General features: G+C 45.0%; 1 protein-coding gene across 1 annotated transcript in view; it reads left to right on the forward strand.

Moving 5' to 3' along the window:
• The first annotated feature begins 5,919 nt into the window (after positions 1-5,919).
• Positions 5,920-25,353, forward strand: part of CMTM4 (CKLF like MARVEL transmembrane domain containing 4) — a 55,368-nt gene continuing 35,934 nt past the window's right edge. The window contains exon 1 of the mRNA XM_019755239.2: positions 5,920-6,400. Coding sequence (XP_019610798.1) covers positions 6,215-6,400 — 186 coding nt within the window. The 5' untranslated portion in view covers positions 5,920-6,214. The remainder of the gene's footprint in view (positions 6,401-25,353) is intronic.

Raw genomic sequence — 25,353 nt, forward strand, 5'->3', positions numbered from 1 at the left:
GAATCCCAGAGGAGTCTCAGTGGCTCAGCTCAGGTCCCATGCCCACCCTGAGCCGATCTAGGATGCAAGGGAACCATGAGTGGTCATTCTTGAGTCAGGTGTCCCCTCTTCTTGGGTGGCCATCACCTGGGAGGTGGAAGTAGAAGAGGCGTAGCCCCAGAACAAGGTGGGAGTGCTGTCATTAGAAGGGGGGCGGGGGGGGGGCAAGACGGTGGATGCTAGGTGGACAGAAGCAAGCATGTCCTCTCTGGTTCCATAGTCACTGCCCCCACCGTTCTTTAGTGAGAGCCTTGGGGCCCCAGCATGTGGCCCAGTGCCTGGCACATAGGGGTGGGCCACCAGCAAATGATTGGTGTATGTATGTTACTTTCTGGCTACCTCAGCGGCTTCCTGAGCTTCCCAGGCTCACACAGCCAGCACCCGGCCCCGCATGACCACAGGTACTAGAGGTAAATGAAGGCAGTGCCCACATTGCCTTGTAACCACTCTGGCTACCTTCTTCCCCAGAAAGCCGTTCTCCTTCCTCTGCCATGGGGAGAGAGGGTAGAGTGCAGCCAGGGAGAAGCCAGGCAGCTGCTGAGCAGATGGGTCTTCCCCTGATCTGTCAAGTGCCAGCAGGGACTGGAGGCAGCAGGAACCGTAAGCTTGGGTCCCACAAAGGGTGGGATTCCACCAGAGGCTCCAATAAGGGTTGCAGATGGATTGGCTCGGGTTGTCCTTGGTCAGAGGAACCAAAGGAATGTCAAACTGGAAAATCCCAGCGAGCACTATTTTTAGAGAAGACTTGGAGAGCATTTTTCCGGCTGAAGGGACAAGTTTTTTCAGAAGTAGCAGTTAACTCTAACCCCTGAACCGCTTCGCCTGGAATTCGCCCAGGCGTCAGCCCCTCCCTGCAGGCGTGTGGGAATACTGCTGGAGGGGTCCAGTTAGTCCCCCCATGGAAGACAGGGGCATCTGCTGCTTTCAAACACCAAAATGGGTTGTTTATTTTTACATCTTTGAGTCTAATCCCTCAGACATAAGGAATTTATATGGGTACTTTTTCTTTGAAAGGCCTTTTAAAAGTAGAGAGAATCATATCAAACCAAGTTGTTAGTCATGTAACATTAAACATACGATGTTCTTAGGTGTTTAGTTCACGCTTAATATTGATAACTATGAATGATAAACTTAATCGGTCTTCCCACCATATACTTTATGCTTGAAACGTTCTACTTCACCGTCACTGTTTATATTTTTCTATTTGAGGTAGAAGTCTCTAGGGCTTCTGCTAATTACTGAGCTTATTAAAAGTAGTAGATTAGATCTATTGCTTAATTGAAGTTACCGGAAAAGCTACTCCCACCCCCAACACTCACAAAGAAGCCCTGGGGAGAGGCCTGAGTAAGAAACTAAGTGAAGCGCACACCCTTTTCTCCTTGCCCTTATCAGGCACTGCCTCCAGGGGCAAAACACACATGGACCAGTTTGGGAAGGTGTTTTGCTCCCAGCCCTTCACGGAATCTAGAATCTAAATTCCTTGGTCTTTGTAGGACCAATGCTTTTGACATGGGGACTCTCCATGAGCCCATGGAATCAGTGTGCTTGTGGAGGGGGGCGACAGTCCCCAGACTTGAAGGTGGTTGACCTCGGAGGGAGCCAAGCAAGCCAGGCCTAAAGGTGAGCCTGAGGGACTTGGGAAGAGGTGAGGGTTGATCTAGTGGAATCAGGGTATCCTGGGGGAATAGCCCATCTTTAAGGATACTATACTTTGGGCAGGTCTTTCAGGATGAGTTCAGGGACTGAGACAAGCATCTGTGTTATAGTTGCTGGCAGAATCTCTCCACTGGCAGCAATTAATAAAGTAGCATCTGCTTGATTCATCAGTCTCTCCTGAGTCCGCTTGTCTTGAGTCAGCCCTCGATATGTGGACCAGACCCTGAAACCCAGGGACCTGTCCAAGGGCTGCCTGCTTCTCTCTCTATGATTTATTATCCTCATTTTGACTTCAGCACTGGTAGACACACTTGGAGGCACAGCGATAGCCACAGACTCACGGTGTATTGCAATGTAACATCGAGGAAGGCACAATAAAACCAAGTTTTGTCTACTGCTATGTGGGATTCCCAATAATGCCATGGAAGTCTGTGAACTTCTGTTAAAAAGCAGACATGAAAAATTTGAGTCTGTCCTTGGAACTGAAAATAAACTTAGGCTAGAGTCCAGGGACAGGAAAGAGTTACTAAGTACTGGAAGGGTAGCCTCCAGTCTTGCTTCCTCTCAATCCATCTCCCTCTTGAAGCCAGAGAGAACATTCTAAAAGTCAGGCCTTATGGGGACACTCTCTTGCTTAACTAACAGTCTTTCATTCAGCGTCCACCCTCTCACACGGGCCACGAGGCCCTGCGGGGACTGGCCCAAGGCTACCTTTCCGCGTCAGGTCTTGTCTGCCAGTCCTCTTGCCCTTGAATTCTGCACTTGAGCCTCTTCACTGTGCCTTGCTTTTGCTGGCCTCTGGGCCTTTGCACATGTTATTCCCTCTGCCCAGAACACGGTTCCACCCACTCTTAACCATCTCCTTCCTTAGCTAACTGCTGTTTATGTTTCAAATCTCAGCTGAAATTCTGACTCATGGACTCAATTAAATGCTGGCTGGAAGTTTTCATACCACCATGAGCAACACTCAGCACATACTGTTGTGTTTACTGGGTTCAGTACTTGCTCTCCACATCTATGCTGGCAGGGGCTCTAGCTGCCCTATCACCACTGATTCTCAAGTGCCTTTTGTAAAAATTGTTTTTAATTTAGCTTTTTATTTTTATTAGACTTATATGTGCACATGGTTGAGAGAGTCAAATAGTTCTACAAGGCCTAAAACCCACACTATATTTCCTGCTCCCAAAGGCAACACTTTTAAACTTTTAATGGATTATTTTTGTATTTATCTTTATATTTTTAATTAACATACATCTACTGCTGCCTCTTGGTTTTTCAGTTTTAAGCACCTACTGATCTCCCACAATGGACGATGAGTAGTTAGGTCTCTTTTACACCCTCCCCTTCTCCCTATCACACATGCAGACATCCTGGCCCCCCACCCTCTCCTCCTAATATGGCCACATACTTTTGGTTAGGTCAGCATTCATTGTTTACATTATTATGCAAATATTATTCATAGCTGAGCCATGTGATTTACCATACTTTTTTTCTACACATCATTTTATTTTCCCTGCAGTTAATGTCTATGAATATTTGCTTCGTTTCCTATGCATTTATCACTAATTTATCTCAAAACTTTCCCCAAACTGTGTATCTTTCTTTCCTGTATATTCAGATGTATTCTCAATTTCATCTTGAAGAAGTCTCTCGAAGCCTCTGGCTGCTCCCTACGTCCTAGGAATCCTTATCAACTCTCTCTAGGCGGCAGCCACCCTTTCCTGAATCCTCTGTCCTGTGCTTCCTTGTTTTAAATCCTTCTTCTGGTGATGCCCTCCTCCAACAGCCTCCTGAGAAAGAGACAGAGGGAGTCTTTGCATGTCTGAAAGCGTCTTCTATCATCCTCACACCTGATCGACACCAGCTGGAACCAGACTTCTAGATGGGGGTCATTTTCCTGAGGAGGTGAAAGGGTTTGCTCTGTTCCCTTGTAGCTCCCAGAGATGCTGTGGAAAAGTCTGATGCCTTTCTGATTCCCCATTCTTTATAAAGAAACCTGCTCTGTTCCTCCTGGGACCTTGAGGATCTTCTCTTTGCCCCAGTGGTCAGATGTGGCTGGGTGCCGGTTCATGTCCGCTCACTATACTGGGCACTGGTGGGTCCTTTAAAGCCAAAACTCATGTCTGTTGGTTCTTGGAAGTGTTATTGAATTATCATTTTGTATGTTCTTCCCTCCATTCTCTTCTCTTTTAACTTTATGAAAGTCTTGTTAGTCTTTTATTCTCTTGGACTATTTCTCTAATTTTCTTATCTCTCATTTTCCATCTCTTTGTCTTTTGGCTCTATTTCCTGTGAGATTTTCTTTTTTAACTCTTCTATTGAATTTTTTTTTGCTTTCATATTAATATCCAAGGAAATACACACACATACAAATATAAGAGTATATATTGTTTTATAAAATTATGTATAATATATAGCATATTATATAAATATATATAATTATAAAATAACATTATATAATTATAAATTATATATATATATATTTCAGTATGATACCCTTGCCCTCAACTGTCATCACTAGCTAAGAGACCCTCTATTTCACCTTCTCCAGAAAATAAACCTCCAGTCTTGGGAGAACGGCATGAGAGGGGAATCCAGGGATCCAACTGCTTCTTTAAAAGACTTTCAACTGATCTTGGCTTTTCATTCCTGCCTCCACTGCCACTTCTAGATGTGCTTGGTGCTGCCCCTCCCAGAGTCTCAGAGCCTTTTATTCTGTGCTAGAACCAAGGTTGCATTTCCATCTATCCCTGTACAAGCTTAGGGTTTAGCTTTCTTGGATCTGCCTAAGTCAATTACCGCTCACCTATTTGCTTTTCCTCTTCCAACATTTTGTTGCTGTTGGCCTTGTTTCCCGTTCTTTGTCCCAGTGGTTTTGTCCCCTTAAGAGGCAAACCCCTGTAACTGTCATTTCACTGGGATTTTAGGAGAAAGCTGAGGCCAGAGCCTATATCCAACCATTCAACTTGTCATATTTAACTGGCAGGCTGACTCCAGTCCCTACGTATTGCTTAGCACATGATAAATGCCCAATAAATATTTGTTGGTTGAATAGAGTATTAATTAGAGTCACTGTATTTTCCCATCTTTGGTAACCAAAAGGTGAGAGCCCTTTAAATTGAAATCACCTTAGTTATAGTTTATATTTACTGCTTCTCAGCTTGGAGTTCACAATTCCTTCTGAGTTGTCTATTAGGCAACATTGTATGGTGAAAAAAGTTGGAACCTGGGCTCTGCTCAGCAACTAATCATGTGGCCTGGCACAAGTTACTTCCGCTCTAGAGCCTTAGTCCTCTTTCCTGTAAAATGGCAACAGTAACCTTGGTGAAGTGCCTTGTTTAAGTGCCTAGAGTTTGGGAAGCTCTCCTCACATCTGTGGTGTGGAAGAGTTCAACCAAAGCGACAGTCTTAGAAAGCGACTTCTTAGAAAGTCAGTGTTTTACTTAAGCTTAAAATTCGCCTTCACAGTTGAATTGTAAATTGGCCCCTAATTAATGCCCTTTAGCGCAAACGCCTGTGTTTAACCTGACTTGATGATTAGAAAGAGATCGCAAAACCTTTTCAGCAAAGAGGAAACTAACCTTAGTCACCAAGGGTCTACTGTGTGCTAGCGCCCCTTCTCAGGCCGGTGGATTCAGAGCTTAAACTGGGAATTATTCACAAATATTTACCGTGTGTCTGTCCTGCAGACCGGTACCAAGCGACCCCCACTCACCCGTACTCCTCATTCCTGCCCTGCTCCGCCCTGGCCTCAGAACTAGTTGTTGCAAGGCGCCCTGTGTGGGAGCCCACACTTAAACCCCTCTTGTCAGCCAAACAGTCCGAGTCAGGCCCACTCTGGGCAGCGCACTGTTCCCAGCACGGGGGTCGCGCAGCGCATCTTGGTCTTCACCTGGAAGTTCCCCAGCCTATTTACAGAGGCTCCCACTGCCTCCATAGGAGAAACTGAGGCAGCGCCCTGGGACAGCAACTATGTGCCCCCTGGGTCCATCTCGACCCTTCCCCTCAGCCCCGGTTCCTCCCGGTCCCCAGGACCCCTTTTCCGGGACCCGTGCCCTCGCACGCTGGGATCGCCAGGCACAGAGCGGCGGCCGGGACCCCGCGCTCCGCCAGGTGAGGGCGGGGCCGGAGGACACCCCGCCTCGTCCCGCCCCGCCCCCCGAGGTTCCGCGGCGTCGGCTGCCACCTCCGCCTGGCCGGAGCCGCGGAGCGCCGCCGAGCGGCCGGCAGGCGGGCACTCGCTCCGCCCCCTCCCGGCCCGCCGCGCCGGTTCCCGCCTCCTTCCCTCTCCGCCCGCTCCTGCCTCCCTCCTTTTCCGCTGCCGAGGCGGCGGGAGCCGAGCCCGAGCGGACCGATCCGCGGCCGCAGCCGGCGGCGGGCACAGAGGCGGCGGCGGCGGCGGGGCGGGCCGCGGGCGGTCATTCAGGAGGCGGCAACGACGATGCGGCGGCCCCGCTGAGCCCGCCAGCTCCGGGCGCCGGGGGCCGGCCGCGCGAGGCGGCCCGGGCCGGGCGGCAACATGCGGAGCGGCGAGGAGCTGGACGGCTTCGAGGGCGAGGCCTCGAGCACCTCCATGATCTCGGGCGCTAGCAGCCCGTACCAGCCCACCACCGAGCCGGTGAGCCAGCGCCGCGGGCTGGCAGGCCTGCGCTGCGACCCCGACTACCTGCGCGGTGCGCTCGGCTGCCTCAAGGTCGCCCAAGTGGTAGGTGCCGGGCGGGGCCCCAGGTGCCGGCAGGCGGCCTAGCCGCGCGCCTTTCCTCCCCGCGCCACTCGGGGGGCGCAGGCCCGGCCGGCCACTGCAGCGCACCCGCTTCCCGGGACCAGACCCCCCTCTCCTCGCACCCCTTCTCCCTCACGGGGTCCCCGGGCCGCCCTTTCCCCTCCTCTGTGGACTCTGCCCTCCCCAGCCCTGCCACCCCAGGTGTGCACCTCCTACTTGAACACCTGCCCCAGGGCCTACCTGTCCACTCCCGCCTTCGCTGTCGCGAGCCTGTTGCATTTTGGGGCTTGGTGGTCCGCGGAGCTGGCTTGAGGGGTCATGCTGTCCCTTGGGTACTACTGGTCATAGCAACGTGTGGCAGGTTTTCGGGCCCGCACAACCTCCACCCCTTCTGATGGTCCTTCTCTGTCTGCTTTCATCCCTGGGGACTGTGGCTTGGTATCCTCCCCGGTACCTAGCATATGGAAGACGCTCAATACGTGTTTGTTGAATGGAGGCATGTTGCCTAGATGCAGTGAGGGAGCCCCGGATCTGCTCACGAAAGTCTCCAGTTTATACTGCAGTTTTGATTCCTCTTAATTAACCTAGGAGACAGAACCTGCATCTCTGAGCCCTCCGCCCCAGCACTGTGGCTGGCATTGCCCAATTGGTATCCAGAGTTAAACCACTCTGGGAGGGCAGCCAGTTTGGGAGGTAACAGAAACAGGAAACTTTCTGTTGGTCTTGTCTATAGTAGAGTTCCTTTCTCAGAATTCGTATTTTTAGCTTCGAGGGTGTTCAGGGCAGGGGTCTGTCAGCCCTGCCCCCTTTTTATGGTTTTGTAAGAGGCCTCTCTGGAAAGTTGCTGAGCTCTGTTGTGGACAGGACATGCTCCACTTCAGAAAAAAACTGTCGGGATATTGCCCTTCACAGGTAGGCCTCCTCCTGACGCTGGGCAGCAAAACTTCATAGACTTCTCAGGCAGAGAAGCCATTTGCATGGAGCTGTAATATATGTGCATGTAGTTTCTTCCAAGCATTGATTGGGCTTCTTGTGCTGACTTGAGTACGTAGATAAACGTTCTTTGGAAATAATATAATATGGGGACACCCTTTAAATAAAGGGCTCACTGTTTGTAAATTGCAGAATCATCACTGTTTTCTCTCCTGGGTGAAAGGCTTGGTCTGCTGATTGCTGGAGGGTATTTTTGAAGGGCTCTAAGGAAAGACAATTGGAGCAGGTTATCCCTCTGTAGAATTTTAAACTGACCTTATCCGATAAGCTGGAATGTTCTCAGAGATAGGTTGGTTCTGTAGTTAGGCATTGCTGTTAGCCAAGAGAATAGGGTGGGGGTGGAAGTGTGTAACTGCCTTTTAAAAGAGGCAGCTAGCCAATGTTTGAGTGCAGCAGAGATAATCAGAAGTGAATAAAAGAGAGCAGGGCAGGAACTTGGACCTAGGTAGAATTTAGGGCCTTGCTGAGCACCTTGCTTTGTTTACTCTATGGAGTTTGAAAGTAAATAGAACTTGCTACTCAAAGGATCTGGTAAAAGAATTGAAACCCAGTAGTTTGTATAAAATGTTATCCAGCAGTTATCACCTCATTGCTGGAACTTTGTCACCTAAGGCCAGAAATGGAAGCCAGTGGTATGGTAAAGTGTTACTTTGTTGTAGAGCTTTCCTTTTCATCTGGAAGAACTTTGGGGCCCAGCCCCTAAAATCTCAACTAACTCGGCCATTTGTCTAATCTCTAGACGTTAAACAGCGAGAGGTATGCTATGCATGGCTGAGTGCAGGTTGGAGACCTGCTTAAAGGGTATGGCAGCTTGAAACAGGCTTTCTTGTACTTGGCTTCTCCACTTTGATAAAAATCAGGGTTTTTCGTGGAAAAAACCCCCACAAAACTCCAAGAAATTGGCATATAAATTTAAACTGGAAAAGAAAAGTTATTAGAAGATATTTCTAAGATGTTACAACGCTCAGAATCCCAACAAGAAATATGCGTCAATTCTAACCTGATTTTTGAGAACAATTTGACTTCTTTTTCCTTTTAGTTTTTATAGACATCTTTTGCGGTCTGTGGCCTATTGCAACCTGTAGATCCTTGCTACTCCCAAGTGTGGTCAGTAGCATCGCAAGCACCTGAGAGCCTGTTAGAAAAGGGGAAGGGATTAAGAAATACAAATTAGTAGTTACAAAATAGTTATGGGGATTGTTAAATTTTGAAAACTGAAAAAAAAAGAAAAAAATGCCGAATAAGAGAGGCCTCGCCCCAGACCTTCTGAATCATAATCTGTATTTTCACAAGATTCCCCAGGTGAGTCACATGCACATTAAAGTTTGAGTCTTTTCTATATCATTTTAGTATTAAAACCTCACATAGGTGCTAGCAATCAGTTCTCTGTCAGAACCATTAATGGTCCACCTCAGGGCTGAGGTTTTTCTTTGCCATGAGCCTATACTTCCCTCAAAGGATTAAGAGAATGAGGTAATATGTAGAAATTAACACCTAGTTTATTAGGCGCTTAGTTAGTATGTAAGAAAGGATAGCTATCATTATTGCTAATTGATATTTCCTGTCTCTAAAGAAACTTGTGAAAATGCCAACCCTAAATTGTAATTATATATTTGAATTAAAGATAGGTCACTTCTTAGCAACTTAATAATTAAATTGATATTTTAAATACAAATTTGATTGTGAAAGTAATCTGAGATATGAAAACGAATCAGTGCATTTTCATAGATTATCTCTTTTAAAAATTAAACTCATACCTATCTCTTAGTTGGGGAGAATGTCTCCTTTGGTTATTATATGAAACAGTAAAATTGTACTTTTATGGAAAAAGAGTTTAAACTATTGATTTAAATTACCATCTTCCTTATGAGTGTGGATTCTATGAGTGCTTACTGGTTTTTAGCTCCCAGACATCATTTAATGAAGTAGTTAATATAGGCCTTTTTCTTATTGCTTCTCCCCCCACCCCCCGTCAACTTTGTTGAAAGAGTTTTGCTCTTGGGATGGGGTTGGGAGAAAAGGCATGCTATCACATAGACCATGGTGTAAAGACGTGTCAGAAGGACTGCCTGGATGGACAAGACTTCCTGAAAAATAGTAACAGCTGGCATCATTTGGTGAGTTCTTACTCTACCGTTGTCATCCCCATTTTATGGATGAGGAACAGAGGTTGTGAGTCTTTCAAGGTCACCTGGCTAGTGTGTGGCAGAGCTGGGATTTGAACTCAGGTTGTCTGGTTTTGGAGTGTGCTCTTTACCGCCCCCCCCGCCCCACACACATCATTTTTAGTTGTTTCACATACTAACAGAGCAGGAGACCTTGAGTCCAAGGACATTTCTCTGGTCTCTGAGCAGCCTGTTGACCTTTTGGGTTGGGTAACTTGTACTTGCTGAAGCAATGGACTCACAAGGGTTTTGATTTCTTGGTGGGCAATGTGCTGTTTCTGGGTGTGCAGCTCCTTTGCGGTGTTCCTGCTCCTCACTCGTCAGCCCTGGTAGGTTCCCACGACGAGAGGAAGGGTCTTCTTAAAAGTGCCAAGAGCAGAATCAGCATTTCAGTTCTGAAAAGACACGTCTGGGAGCGCTTTTGCTTCACACCCCTGTCTTGCGCGCCTCCCATGCCTGACTGAGCTTCTGGCATTGCATTGCATTTGTGTAGGACTTTTTCTAACAAAGTTGGGTGATAGGAGATATTTAAATTCAAATTTTAGTTCTGCTGATCTTGAAATCTCTTAACCCCATTGGGTCTTGGCTTCCTCAATAGTAGCGTGTGGGAGATAATGACTGATTGAGCTTTGAAGGAGTGAATATTTGATAGGGACTTTCCCAGGTAACTCAAAGACAAATGTGCTATTGGCATTTCAGGGTAGGGTTATAACATATCTCTTATTTGATGGAAACCATGTTTGTTTTTCATCCAAAGCCAGTCAAGCCCAGTTCCTCGTGGGTCCTGCTGTCTGGGGGACTTTCTGGGGCAGGGTGGGGTTGTGTAGGTGATGGCGGTGAAGTCGTGGGTTTCACTGCATTGCTTTCTCAGAACTACCTTAAAGTGGCTCCATGTAAAACAGTCTCATGTTCCCTTAGGAAGATTGTTGTTATCTTTGGAAGTTGTCTTCCTGGTCAAGGACTTGGACTCCAAGTCTAGCAGAAAAGCAAAGATAAAACCACTCTTAAGTTTTTATGATGATTAAAAATAGTAGAATTATCATCCAAGACCTCAGAAAAGTGTATACTACACAACTATTTTATAGTTCAACAAAGACAGTTCAAGAAAAGAACACTATAGACCAATCGTGCTCAAGAACACAGACACAAAAATCCTCAACAAAATAGTAGGAACTCAAATCCAGCAATATTATGTAAAAAGAACAGTACACCACAACCAGTTGTGATTTATCCCAGGAACAAAAGGCTTGTTCACTTTTAAAAAATTCATGGATGTATTCCAGCATATGAACATAAAGAACAACAACAACAAAAAACCATGATTATGTCAATGGATGCAGAAAAAACATTTGACAGAATTCAACATTCATTCATGGTAAATGCTTCCAGCAAATTGGTAAGAGAAGGGAACTTCCTCAACCCACCAAAGGGTATCTACTAAAAACCTGCAGCTAACATGCATGCATACAGCTAATAGTGGTGAAAGAGGGAATGCTTTCCCCCTAAGATGAGCAATAAGGTGATGATGTCTGCTCTCACCACCGGTATTCACCATCCAGTGCCAAAAAAATAAAAAGGCATATAGATTAGAAAGAAAGAACAATTGTCCCTATTTGAAGATGTGCATGATTGTCTATGTAGACAATCCCATGGGAGTCTATAAAAGAACCTAGAGAGTTATAGCAAGGTGGCAGGATACAAGGTCAACACACAAAAATCAATTCTATTTCTATATTCTAGCAACAAATCTTTGGAAACCGAAATTAAAAACCCATATCAGTTATAATTGCTCTGAAAAGAGAATGAAATGCTTAGGTACATATCTAACAAAATGTGCAGCATCCCCCCACTGAGAACTACAAAACACTGAAGAAAGAAATCAAAGATGACCAGACATACTATAGTTAAAATACCAATTCTCCACAAGTTGATCTGTTGGTTTAACACAATCCCACAATCCATCAAGATTTTTTTAGAAACAAACTAATGTAAAACGTATATGTAAAGTTAAATTAGCTGAGCAAATGGGTGGAGAAGGTTGGTGGAAGAGTGTTCAGGGCAGAGGGAACAACCTAACGCGAAGTCACTTTTGTTTGTCCAGAGCTCTGTGTGTGTATATCTGTGTGTTGGGGTGGTTGGTGGGGGACGGGTTCCAAGAGTGTGGACTTTATGTCTCATCACCATGAGACCTTTGGCCAATGGCCTGTTCACTTCAGGCCACACTCTCCTCACTTGGAAATCAGGGCCAGTGATAATACTACTGCCCACACCAGAGAGACTTCCATGCAAAGTCCTTCGTGAAGTGTCTCTCACGTACCAAGTCATCAGAACCTGTTGCCATTATAGAATGTCTCTGCAGTGAAACAAGTTGAGAAAGTGGGTGACCAAAGTCCAGGCTGGAAGGGAGATTGATTTTTCATGGTATGGCTTTTCATACTTTTTGAATTGTATACCACATGCAAATATCTTCTATTCAAAAATTACTGAAATGTAAGCTGTTATTAGCTCTATCTTAGTCTAGATTAGCTTTGTGGCTAATGTACTGACCATAATCTTTAACCTTTTATTACTTCCCTTTCTTTGTAATTTGGAGGCCCTTGAGGAGAATGATTTAGATAATACAGACTTCTTGAAGAAACTAGAAAGACCCAAACATTCTGCACAAGAGCAGGTGCTTAATACATTGGGTGCTGCTAATGGCAACATTTCTTCAATTTGAAAGGACTTTACCTTCATTTTATTTAGTAGTTGAAAACGTTGTATGGGGATATAATGTACAGCATGGTTAATGATGGTTAATAATCCTGTATTGCATATTTGAGAGTTGCTAAGAGTTGATCTGAAAAGTTCACATCGCAAGAAAAGAAATTTTGTAACTATGTGTGGTGACGTGTTAACTAGACTTATTGGGGTGATCATTTCCCAATATAGACAAATAGCAAAACATTATGTTGTATGTTGTATAGCTGAAACTAATATAGCATTATATGTCAATTATATCTCAATTAAAAAAAGCATTGTATGATTAAAGTAAATTAGAAATAAAAACTTTGTATGACAGGCTCAAATGGAAAGAACTTTGGAAATTTTTTCTTCCAAAGACTGTGTAAAATCCCTTGATTGCGGTTTCCATTTTTTTGCTATTAGAATGCTTCATTAATGTGGCCTACATTCTTCTTTTGAATTGTTATCATTTTTTTCCTTACATTTCAAGAAGTGCTTTTACTATCAAGGGCAATATCATTAAATTTCTGAACATTTGAAAAATTATGGATTTGGTCAAGCATTTCTTCCTACAACATACTGAAGGTCTTGTTTACCCACAAGTACTTACATAGGGAAACGGTGAGCTGACTAAAACCTTTTGCCTCCTCCTGGGTCCCAGCGCCAAATTAATTCTCTCTTGATAGCCCTGGAGGACCTTTGTTTTTGATTTGAAAGTGGTAAGAGCCTGTCCCAGGCCATGGCACTTCAGAGGACATTTAGAGGAGGCAAGGATAGGTGAGTCGGTGCCCTGCTGAATCCGAGATCCATCTCCCTCCTGGTAGGATGGTTGCCTACCTGGGTGCTGGAGAGGGGCATGCTTCTAGATTTACCTGAGCTGCAGCACATATGTGATCTACCCCATCAAAAGCTGAGGTCTATATGGCAGCCGAGGCTGATTATTTTCCATGCTGGTCCTGTTAGCTCCCTGAGCTGTTGAAATAACCTGGAAATAACAACATTCTGGCCTTCAACTCACAGCCACTACCACTGCCTCTTTATTCTTATTCCTGGAAGTAGCTCCAAGTCCTTTTGTAGGATGATGTCAGATTTCTTTGGAAAATAAAGTTGTTTGTTAGAGAATAGAGCAGTAGTCAAAGGCCTCTGACTGAGCGCAGAGTCTGAATTTTCCCAGACAGTCTCAATTTCCTGTGCTGTCTCATCAGACCATGTGTAAGTACATCCTAAGTTTTGAAAAATCATTTTGCTTTAAATGATGCAATATTCCAAGCACTAAAATTAAAGCGATTCATATAACAAGTATCTATGTACTGACAATGTGTCCTGAGATTTTTGTTTGGAAAATAAGATTATTCCTGGGGGTTAGGCAGGAGAAGTAAAAGCAGGGTGGGATGAGCTGGGGTTTGGAGTCATTTGCCAAGGTGGGGCTCAGAGAGTCCCGAAGGAGGAAGGGTAGACTGGGAGAGGTAGAGCATAAGAGAGCAAGGCACCCTGGCCACGGGGACGGCTTCAGCATCTCATGTGGTGGTGAAGAGCCAATTTCAACGTCCAAAGGCTCAGTTCAAAATGGTCCAGGGCTGGGGACAGGCCTGAGGCTGGCTGGGGACAGGTGAGTGGAAGGGTACAGAATTCAGAAAGGGATACTTCCTTCGGGAGAAGATCTTTTTTTTCTAGTATTTGGAAATTACCTTATTTTTAAGCAGTTTGACTTCTTGATGGGGAGGAGTTTTGTGTGGAAAATTCTCACTTTAAAGGGGGGGGGGGCTAGCCCTTATCTCTGTGCGTTTCGTGTGTGGCCTTGTCTCCACATAAAATGGTAGAGTCTGTCACTGGTTTTCAGAGGGGAGTCCCTAGGAAGCCCAGAGTTTATTAATGTAGAAATGGGGGATTGAGAGTCAGACTGAGGGGTGGGTACTAATTGTGTTTCAAAAAGTCTATGTAAACTGCGTTAAACAGAATAAAGCCATTTTCTTTTTTTATTGGCATGTATGGTACTGATTATTTCGTGTTGATCAGAAGCTTTGGTAAACATTTTGATGCACTTACTTCTTCGCATTTGAGGTTTATTCTTCCGTCCTCTGTCCCTCACCCCTTTCCCAAAAATGTCCACTTGGCTCTGTTCTTCAGAACTGCTGTTCTTTTGTTCTGTCTCAAAGAGACTTTCCCTGACCATTCTATCTAAAGTAGGACACACCACAGTCCCCACTCTGTCCCCTCACCCTGCTTTACGTACCATCCAACAAGAAGATCACGAGAGCGGAGATGAGTGTTTCAAGTTCCTTGCCTTTCCCCAGTATCTAAAACTGCGCCTGGCACATGGTAAGACATGAAGAAACAATGGAAGAGATGTGTCTGTTTAACACAAGAAAGAAAACATGGATTATTACTGAATGTAGTTTGTAAGGTCCACTTATTTGAAGACCTGGGATCCATAAGGGAAAAATAACATGTATTTATATATTTATAAATAAATAAATTTCTTGGCTCTGTCCTAAGTGGAAAATATTGTGGAGGAAGTATGGAAATAACATGCCAGTGTAATTATTTTTGCCTTTTTTCACTGTAAGTTTTAAAAGTGTATCTGCTGCTACTAGGAAACAGAAGCTTTTGCTTAGGAGACAGATTTTTTTGTAAAAGTGGGGGAACCATAAGAGGCTTTGCCAAGCCTTTTGCTTAGGAAAGTATAAAATGAAAACCAGGGATTCTGTAATAATTATTGAAGTTATCTGCTTTTTGCTTAACATGTTGGGAGAGAGGGTCGCTCAGGATGGGCCAAGCCAGTATTTTGAGAACCCTTAGAGCAGACACTTAACATGTGTAAAGAAAACGTGGCCACTGGGATTGAAGCTGAGGGTTCTATAAAGGTCTTGATGAAAAGAAAAGCCGTTCCACGGGACCTGAGAAGCGAGGCCTCAATCTTCCGGAGGCTGGAGAGAGCCGTAGGAAATATTGTAATCCAGAATTTTGTCTCTGAACATTTCAAATAATTGGTTAAATTATTTGGATTAAATGGGTTAATAAACACTTAAAATGTGCAGAGTTTAATCAGAGGTGGATAGTTTTGGATGGTTTCTTTCTTGCCTCTACGACTTGATGACTGGCATAGTGGAAGCCTTCATTTTTGTGGTTTCCCGTTTATTCCAGCACAACTTTGAAAAGCAGTTTAAGGCTAAGAGATTTTTGTGCCAATGGAAAAAACAAAACAAAACAGAAAAACCCCAAAACCCCAGGAACAATGGCTCTTCCAGAAGTAGTTGCTTCTTTAGCTTGTCTGTTTTCTCTCAACCGTTTTTAGTCCTAACCCTATACATGTGTATCGTTTGTGATTGAGAGTTGGCTAAATAACTTTAGAGTTAGATCAAGATTAGTAGCTACTAGATGTTGGTCAAAATTCTAACATGTTCTCTCCCTTTAAAAAAAAATCTATACTTTATATATGTTTGAATGCCTAGACTGGGCCAGGTACTGTTAGACGTACACAAATAGGACAAAAATCCTGCTTCCAAGAGGCTCCCAGTCTGCTTGGGGTGAAAGAAAGTACACAAACCGTTCCACTTACCAGAGCCAAGTGCCCTAATAGAGGCCAGGGACAGTGGGCTTGGCAAGGAAGCCCTTGTGGCCTTGTGGGCAATGGGCACATTCTCATGTTGAGTGTTGATGGCCAGTGTCTGGCATAAGGTGTGGGGTGTCCTGTGGAGAAGGAATATACCAGGTGCTGGGGGTCGAGGGCAAGCCCCGGACAGGGGTGGGAAGGAGGTGAACCAGACATGTTTCACCAGCGAAGGTATGGAAGGGGAGGCATGAGGGGTCCCAGACTGAAAAGAGCCTGATTCGTTAGACTAATGAATTTGGATTTTCTGAAAGAGATGGGGAGCAGTTAAGCGGGGGCTCATAAGTACTTGAAATGTGGCGAGTATGACTTGAGATGTGCAGAAGTACTGTAAAATACATGCAAGAGTTTGAAGATGTCATAGGAAAAAACGTAAAATAACTCAATAATTTTTTATATTGTGTGCATGTGGAAATGATAACATTTTGGATATATTGGGTAAATAAAATGTACTATTAAAATAATTCTACCTGGTTTTACTTTTTAAAATATGGCTATTAGAAAACTTAATTTGGGGGCCGGCCCTGTGGCTCAGGCGGTTAGAGCTCCGTGCTCCTAACTCTGAAGGCTGCTGGTTCGATTCCCACATGGGCCAGTGGGCTCTCAACCACAAGGTTGCCAGTTCAACTCCTCGAGTCCCGCAAGGGATGGTGCAACTAAGGTTGAACACGGCACCTTGAGCTGAGCTGCCTCCCGGATGGCCCAGTTGGTTGGAGCGCGGGCTCTCAACCACAAGGTTGCCAGTTCAATTCCTCGACTCCCGCAAGGGATGGTGGGCTGCGCCCCCTGCAACTAGCAACGGCAACTGGACCTGGAGCTGAGCTGCACCCTCCACAACTAAGACTGAAAGGACAACAACTTGAAGGTAACAGCACCCTCCACAACTGAGATTGAAAGGACAACAACTTGACTTGGAAAAAAGTCCTGGAAGTACACACTGTTCCCCAATAAAGTCCTGTTCCCCTTCCCCAATAAAAAAAAAAAAAAGAAAAGAAAAGAAAAGAAAACTTAATTTGAAGTTTAATAATTTAAGATTACATATGTGGCTGACATATTTTTATTGGATATGCTGGGTTAGAGGGGGTGAGGAATGGCTTTGAGAAGGAGGAGATGATAGCAGGTCTAGTAAGAGACTGAGTCATTCTGGTGCGAAATGAAGGTCAAATGGTCTTTTGGCAATGAGAGTGGAAAGGACATGACAGTGGGAGTTAAGAAATAGCAATTAGTTTTTATTATATTCCTGGTTTTATTTTACATCACATTGAATTTATTTCTCAATCAAAAATATTGAAACTAACACTTACTGTGCATTTTACTGTGTGTCAGATTGCTAAATGTTTTACCTGTGTTATCGCATTTAATGCTCACAACAATCCTACGAGGCAGACACTTTGCCGATGAGGAAACAGAGGCTTTAATGAGATCAGTAACTCGTTCAGGGTCCCCGTAACTAGCAAGTGGGGAGCTCTGCAGCCAACCTTCAGAGACCACACCTGGAGGCCCTGGGTGTGTGTGTTTCTGCAACCATCAGGGTTATGGACATTGTTGTAGTATCACCATCCTTTCGCATCCTGGGATGTAGGAAAGACATGTCTTTCCCATCCTACAGGGATTTAGTCCATTTCTACTTCCCTGCTTCTGCTGGCACTGCTCCTGGTGGATCTGTCAGCCTTGAGAGCCCTCCTGGCTCCCAGTTTTTGCGCAATACATGCATGGGGTCACACCTATTAGAGTCAGGGGAGAGGGGATGGTTTCATTATAAAGGGAGGTCCCTCAGCCCTTCTCGTCTAGCTCCTTGAATTATTGATGAAATTTAAGAATTGCTGAGATCAGAGCCAGTAAAAGTCCCGAGGAATCTGGTGGCAGTGTTTCCTGGTGGAGGAGGGGTAGAGAGGTGAAAAATTGAGACTTGATTATCTTCCTTTACGCTTGAGCCAGCAGACTTCAGAGTATTTGGAAGAACTATTGACCTCTGGAACCTTTTTCTCCCCTTCTTGGAGCAGCTAATGCAGAATATTGGCGCCCCTTTGGACTTTAGGTTGTTTGTGGGTGTTAGAGAATAATTTTAAAAAGATGAAATCATGACTCATCCAAATGTAAAAGATTTTATTAACGAGGGAACCAGTGAGATGTTACAACTTGTTCAAAGGGAAAATCAAAGAACAGACAGACCCCCCCCAACCCCCCGCCACCCCACCCTATGGAATGGATTTCAAATAGATGCAGCTGTGGCTTTGAGGGGATCAGTTGTCTCCCCAGCAGACAATTCATTTGCTGTGTACAGATAGGAATCACTTGCATTGCTATCAGTTGTGTACAACTTGACAGAGTTGCAAAATAACGCAAAGACAATGAAAGGTGACAAGCCCACAGCATCAGATAACTTGGAAAGTTATGTTCTTTCTAGCGAGGCCTATTTTTCTATTGAAGATACTCAATAATCCTTTGGGTCCATTTTGAAAATCCTTCACAATTTATCCTGAGATGGGGAAGGTATGGGGAATATCCAACCCCTGCGTGTTAGAATCTCCCGGTGTCATCCATCCCTCTCTCTCCATTTCCTCTGCTCCTTCAGCCTGACAGGTGACACCTGCTCTGTTGGGTGGCTGGAGGACCATCTTTTATGGCCTCCTGCACTCCACTCTAGATTTCCTTATTGTTTTTATTTTTCCCTGGTGACTGTTTTTCCCCAAAATAAATCTTAATCACCTACACTTAGGACCTTTAGGGGCCTGATCTGACCTGAGTGGCAAGGAGTACAGGTAAGAGGATTACCTGCTGCCATAGGGTTGGGGTGAGGTTGAGTGGAAAGTGTTTAGCATGGAACATGGCCGAGGGAAATGCTTGGTGAGTGCGAGCTTTTATCCTGCCTCCTATCCAGCCAGCCACATCCCGGTCCAGTCACTCTCCCATTCATGTTCTCGCCACATAAATCTGCCACCTCAACCTGGCTGAAGCTCCTTGTTTCCCACAGTAACATGTTGCTGCTGCAAGGCCACTCCTGCCCTTCGCCCAGCCAGGAGGTACCCCAGGAGTGAGTGGGCTGGGATGAAGCAGGGTCCTGGACCCCTTTTCCCGATCCTCTCCTTACTGGCTTTGCCACCAACACACCCATCTTCATGGTGTGGTTTTTTGTTGTTGTTCTGATTGATGTCCTATGTCCTGTGATGTCCTAGCTTCATTCTAGGCTACCTTACATTACATACGTCCCTCGTTCTCTGGACTCGCTGGCTTTCTGAACAGATTCAGATATACTTACAGTCTATCTTACGAAGTTTATAAACACCCGCAAGTCTGAAAACCAGTGTTCTCCTGGTGAGTGTTCACAGTAGTTAACACTGGGCTGCTTGGTAAACACTTTCCAACTCATCCAAGTTCAGTTTAATGTATTTGTATGTTTGGAACAAGTTCCAAATTCAGGAAGAAAAGAAAACAAGTAATTCATGTTGAGGGTGTATCTTAGTCTGTCATCACAAAATACCATAGATTGGCTGGTTTAAACAATAAAATTTATCAAGGTACCAAGATCAGTTCTGGAGGCTGGTCCCAGATCAAGGTACCAAGATCAGGTTTCATCCTGACACTTCTTTTCTTGGCTTGTAAGTGACTGCCATCTTGCCACGTAGTCGGATGACTGCCTTGGGTGTGCATGGAGAGAGGAAAAGATCTCTTTTCCTCTTTTTACAAGGACACGAATCCCATCATGAGGGTCCCGTCCTCATGACTTCATCCAACCCAAATGACCTCCCAAAGGTCCCCCGTGTCATCACACTGGAAGTTAGGACTTCAGCATGTGAGTGTGGGGCAGGGGTATATAATTCGGTCCATAGCAAGGGGACAGCGTGGTATAAATCAGTAATGGAGGTACAAGATGGCTCAAAAACATCTTGAAATGCAGAAACTCAATTTTAGACAGATGGAATCTTGAAGCCATCCACGTGCGCTGCTCCTTTGTTTTATGGGTGAGGAATCTAACCCCCAGAGAAGCTGTGACTTCCTTGTAGCACCTCAGTTCGTTGGTGGCTATGGAACCTGAGCCTCAGGCTGGCGTTCTTTCCCCTGTGACAGCTGCTGCTGGAGGGGTGAGGGTTTGATTCCTTTCTGTGAAGGTGTGGGACAGCTCTGAATTCTGAGAATCTTTCTTATCCTTTATATGATTTGGGGGAGAGGCTGAATGGTATTTATCTTCAGGCGTGTTTTAGGAAAGACTCTGACAAATCAAGTCTTTGCCTGTGATATTCTGTTTCACGTGCAGGTGTTTCACCAGCCCTGGCAAACTGCCCCAGTGGGTGTACTGGGGAGCCCCAAAGTTTGGGTTGTAACAAAACCCTGATATTGGCGGATATAAAGTTGCCTTCTAGTTCCTTAATTTCTCTGGTAATAAATTGGGGTCAGGATAATTTGCTTGCAAATTAGTCTATATTCTTTTAGAGTTTGGTCTTGGAGCGGAAACTGGGGAGACAGAGCCCCACTCGTCACAGGTGAATACATCCACGTGGCTCTTGGTGTGGTCCTGAAATGTGTCGGTGCGAGGAGTGGTGACGAGGCCGTTACAGCGTGGTGCGCAAAGGTGGGTTCGGTGGGGGAGTTGGGGCAATGCTGTGTATGCCTCGCCTTCGCTGTGCACTTTGGAAAAGTTTCAGCTGTTGGCCTGGGGCTTTGGGGCCCTTGGGGGCTGCCAAGCTAGTTAGTTGAGTGAAGCCCATAAAGAATGACGGATTGCCAAGTGGAGGGAAGCCTGGGGGCGCCCAGCAGGGCCAGTAGTTTGTGGAGCCTCTCCCGTGTCTAGCTCTGTGGGATCGTGTAGGAGACCTGTAGTTTTTTTTTTTTTTTAATGGACTACAGAATCTACCGTTGTGTCTCAGACCAGATCAATATAAATGAAAACAAAGTTAAAAAAGAAAACTTTTCTAAAAAAAATTCTACCCGTTTTCACCAGTTAACGTCTTAATACTCAACACCCAGATCATCAGGGCCGGCCGAAGACAGGATTTAGCCGGATTGGTTCAGTAAGGTTACTGTCATCGAGGAACAAAGAAAGTCCCAGACATCCTGCTCTAAATCTCTATTGTCCAATCTCTGTTTGTACAGTTGGGCAGGTTGTGCACTGCACAGTGGGTCTAGGTGAGAGGGTGAGGGAGGCTGAGAACTAGCCCACATGCTGTGTTTGTGAAGGCACATGCCCTGGCCTGGGCAGGGTCCATTGGGAGGAAGGGTTGCCTAGTTCCAGTTCATCAGCCCAGAGGGGATGTCATTTTTAATATGTTATTGTCTTGCCAATCCAAGTTCCCACCCAGACTGCGACCTGTTTCTAACTGGCATAAAGGTGCTGTGTGGAGCAGCTTATGTCTTATTTAATTGGGAAGCTAGAGACATGACTTAGCTGTGATATTAAGCTAGATAGGAGAGTGTATTTTTAAATAAGACCGAATAAAGCAAAAGTATAAACTTTCAATTTGATTTTGCAGATACAGTATTTTAAACAGATTTATTTTGAATTAATAAGCACGGTGCAGGGCCTTCCATCATTCTGTGTGGTCCTCTGTGAGGCATGTATTAGATTGGTGCAAAAGTAATTGCGGTTTAAAAGGTTAAAAATAATTGCAAAAACCGCAAGTGTTTTTGCAGCCACCTAATAGATGGTGATGTACTCAGTATGACATGACCGAATACACATAAAAAGGTAACTTGGTGACTCATTTCAACAAGAGCTCCTATGCTGTTGAAATGAAAACCTTTCAGTCCATCTCAGAACCTGAATTGTCATTAGGACATCTGCCAGACAATTGATGAGGGGTGATGGGTAACAGAGGTTGGTGCAGATAGCCCGGTACAACTTCCACTCTAGGAGGGCCTGCCTGGGTATGTGCACCAAGATGCCTTTGTGGCTGCCAGGGTGGGCTGCCCCAAGGCCGAGCTCATCCTGCAGTGTTGCCAGGCACAGACACATGGGTTCCTTTTGGGTTTACTCAGGACCAGGTAAGCCAGGCCTTGGCGGGAATCCTGGGAGAGCCAAGCAGCTGGGCCTCATGAATCTGGGGGATTTTATTTGAGTCAGTGCTTCACTCAAGGGGACTCCGCTTTTCTTTCTAGCTGCCCAGTCAAGGGCAGCCTGTGGCTCCTGGGCCACAAAGGGCCCATGTCCTCCCTTCACAGACTAGACTGTGACCTAATCACATCTGAAAGAGAACTCTGCTCAGCCCAGCTCCATGCTGGACCCACTGTAGCCTGAGGCCAGCCAAGTGCTTCATCCTCCGCCAGCAGGGTCTGCTGATGGAGGGGCGTCTGTCCACCAGGCTTATCTGGCAGGGGCCTATGAGCACTGACTGCCTCGGTCTGAGAACTTAGGGGCAAAACTGGCTGGTGGGGTGCAGGGGCCATGGCCAGACTGTGGAGGGCAGAGTAGGGCCCATGCCTGTCTCAGATAGCCAAGGACTGGCTGCCACCCACCTGAAAGAATCCCAGGAGCAGGTCTGGTCAGGGACCTGAGTGGAGGTTGAAAACCACGGCCAACGAATGTAGTTTTAGTAACAAAATGTGGTGCTTGGTCGCTTCCAAGAAGAGAGAACTGGCTGAGGAAAATACTGTTTCAAAGTTAGCAGCCTGTGAGGAGCAGTATGTGAAAAGTACTGCTGCTGACATGTTTGCAGTGGGAAACACAATCTCTTGCTGTAAGGAATGCCATATTAAGAGGCCCTACGGAACAAACCACATTTCCCTGTTAAGTAGCTGCACAAAAGTGCAGGGCAGCATTCAGACTCTGCAGTGTGTACCCTTAGGTATTTTCTGTAAATATGACAGCATAACCCCAAAGCAGCTCGTAAAGGTCAGAAGAATCATAAATGAATGCTTAGCAAAGTTGCAGGCATTGCATTTCCTTAGATATATTTCTACATATTATAAATATATTCCGATAGATTATCCATTTAAAATGTTCATTCCAGGTCTGTCTTCTCTGATGCTAACTTACTGACTGGTTGAATTCCAGAGCATGTCTGATTTGCCTGTTAACACTGCCTCTATTTGGGTAGAGCTTTCCTAGCCAGGCCAAATTAGGGGTGTCTGGCCAGCCTCTGGGTTGGCTGCCCTTGGGTCAGGTGTCCACTCCCGTTGTGCACTCAGGGTCCTGAGCATGACACCCCTGTGCAATGAACAGCCTCTTAGGGGTGAGGAAGGCAGGGGAGGGGGAGGGATGGGATTGTTAGCTTTTGGACGCGTCCGTGAGCACACTGATCTTTTCCTATGTAATGACATTTACTCTCCATCACAAGCCTTTGCTTCAGCTCTACCCTTTCCTTCACACCTCTTCCAAATTTCCTTGTCTCCCACTCCCCTGCCTTTATTCCTTTGTCCATGTTAAGGTTAACTGTGCCTCTTCACCATCACTCACAGGCCTCCTTCCATCTGAATACCTTTGTCACGTGCCTGGTTCTTTCCTCCCTTTTTATTCAGAGTTGCCAGAGACGGTACCACTTCTTTCGAGAAGTCCAGCCACACATCGGGTAAAGTGTTCTTCATGTTCCAGCCACACATCGGGTAAAGTGTCTTTTGGAAATCCGGTACTGGATGAGGCTTGCAAAACCCCTTTATGTCCAGGAGCGCAATCTAAGTCGTACATAAATTGATCCATAATATAAATATCACATTTTTTTAAAGTTTTTTTTTTTTTAAGATTGTTTTTTTTTTTTTATTGGGGAAGGGGAACAGGACTTTATTGGGGAACAGTGTGTACTTCCAGGACTTTTTTCCAAGTCAAGTTGTTGTCCTTTCAGTCTTAGTTGTGGAGGACACAGCTCAGCTCCAGGTCCAGTTGCTGTTGCTAGTTGCAGGGGGCACAGCCCACCATCCCTTGCGGGAGTCGAACTGGCAACCTTGTGGTTGAGAGGACGTGCTCCAACCAACTGAGCCATCTGGGAGCTCAGTGGCAGCTCAGCTCAAGGTGCTGTGTTCAATCTTAGTTGCAGGGGCCGCTGCCCACAATCCCTTGCGGGACTCGAGGAATTGAACTGGCAACCTTGTGGTTGAGAGCCCACCGGTCCATGTGGGAATCGAACTGGCAGCCTTCAGAGTTAGGAGCATGGAGCTCTAACCGCCTGAGCCACTGGGCCGGCCCTCACATTTTTAACTTGAATGCTATTTTTCAAAATGGAAAAAAAACCTGTTTTCTGATTATAAAAGTATTTATGTCTGTTGTTTAAAAAAAATTAGACTACTATAGAAAAATGAAGAAAAAAGTAAAAGTCACCAGTATTCTCATTAGCTAGAGAGAACTTCCTTTAACAAATATATATTGTTTTAGACTTTGTTTCTGCATGTACATCCTTGTAAAAATGGGATATTATACATGCTGTTCTATAACTTGTTTTAGGGTATGGTACAAGGTGGTTTTTTTAGAATTATAAATATAGATTTATGTTATTGCTTTTAAGAACTTTTTGTGGAAGTATAGTATACATACAGAGAAGTGTATAAATCTTAAGTATACAGCTAACATCTGAACATTACGCCTCATTATATGCTTCAGATGCTCTCTGGTTGGCCCTGACCCGTAGACTCGTGGCTTTTGTTTTGGTTGCCATTTTGGAAGTTGATCTGTTTCTTTCTTTAGATTATTTTTGTTTTGTTTCATGACTGAGTGGCAAAATTGAAGCCCTTTATTATATATTTTGAATCTGGAAAAACAGCATTTAAAAGTTAACTTAGAATTTGTCGTATCAGGGTTTTGAATTAAACCAAGAAAAAAAAATCTAATGAGGGGAGTGCACACCATTTTCTTTCTGAGCATAAGAAAACTGCCAGAAGTTTGAGCTAGAGAGGGTTGGGCACATGCCAAGGATGTTGGTGGTCTCCACGTGTTCTGTTTTTTTAATTAAAATACAGTAAAATTGACGTTTTTGATATGCAATTCTGTAAGTTGTAACACATATATAATTCATGTAGCCACTACAATTAGGATACAAAACAGTCTTAACCCACAAAACTTCCTCATTCTCTGCCTTTGTAGTCACACCCAACCCTTGACAACCACTCACCTTTTCCCCATCACTATAGTTTTGTCTTTTCCAGCATGTCATACGAATGGAATCATAGAGTACGTAACCTTTGGAGACTGTCTTTCACTCAGTGTCATGCCTTTGAGATTCATTCATGTCTTTTTATCAATAGTTCATTCCTTCTTACTGCCGACTAGTTTTCCCCCCGTAAGTATGCATCACAGTGTCTTTATTCATTTACCTGTTGAAGGACAGTTGGGTTGTTTACAATTTTGGATGATGATGAATGATTATGCTGTAAACATTCATATACAGTTTTTGTGTGAACATAGGTTTTTATTTCACTGGGGTTAACATCTAGAAGTGTAATTGCTGGATCGTATGGTAAGTGTATGTTTAACTACATGAGAAACTGCTGAGTTGTCCAGAGCGGCTGTAATAGTTTGCATT

Source organism: Rhinolophus sinicus, linkage group LG11 (genome assembly GCF_036562045.2).
Source record: "Rhinolophus sinicus isolate RSC01 linkage group LG11, ASM3656204v1, whole genome shotgun sequence".
Lineage (NCBI taxonomy): Eukaryota > Metazoa > Chordata > Mammalia > Chiroptera > Rhinolophidae > Rhinolophus > Rhinolophus sinicus.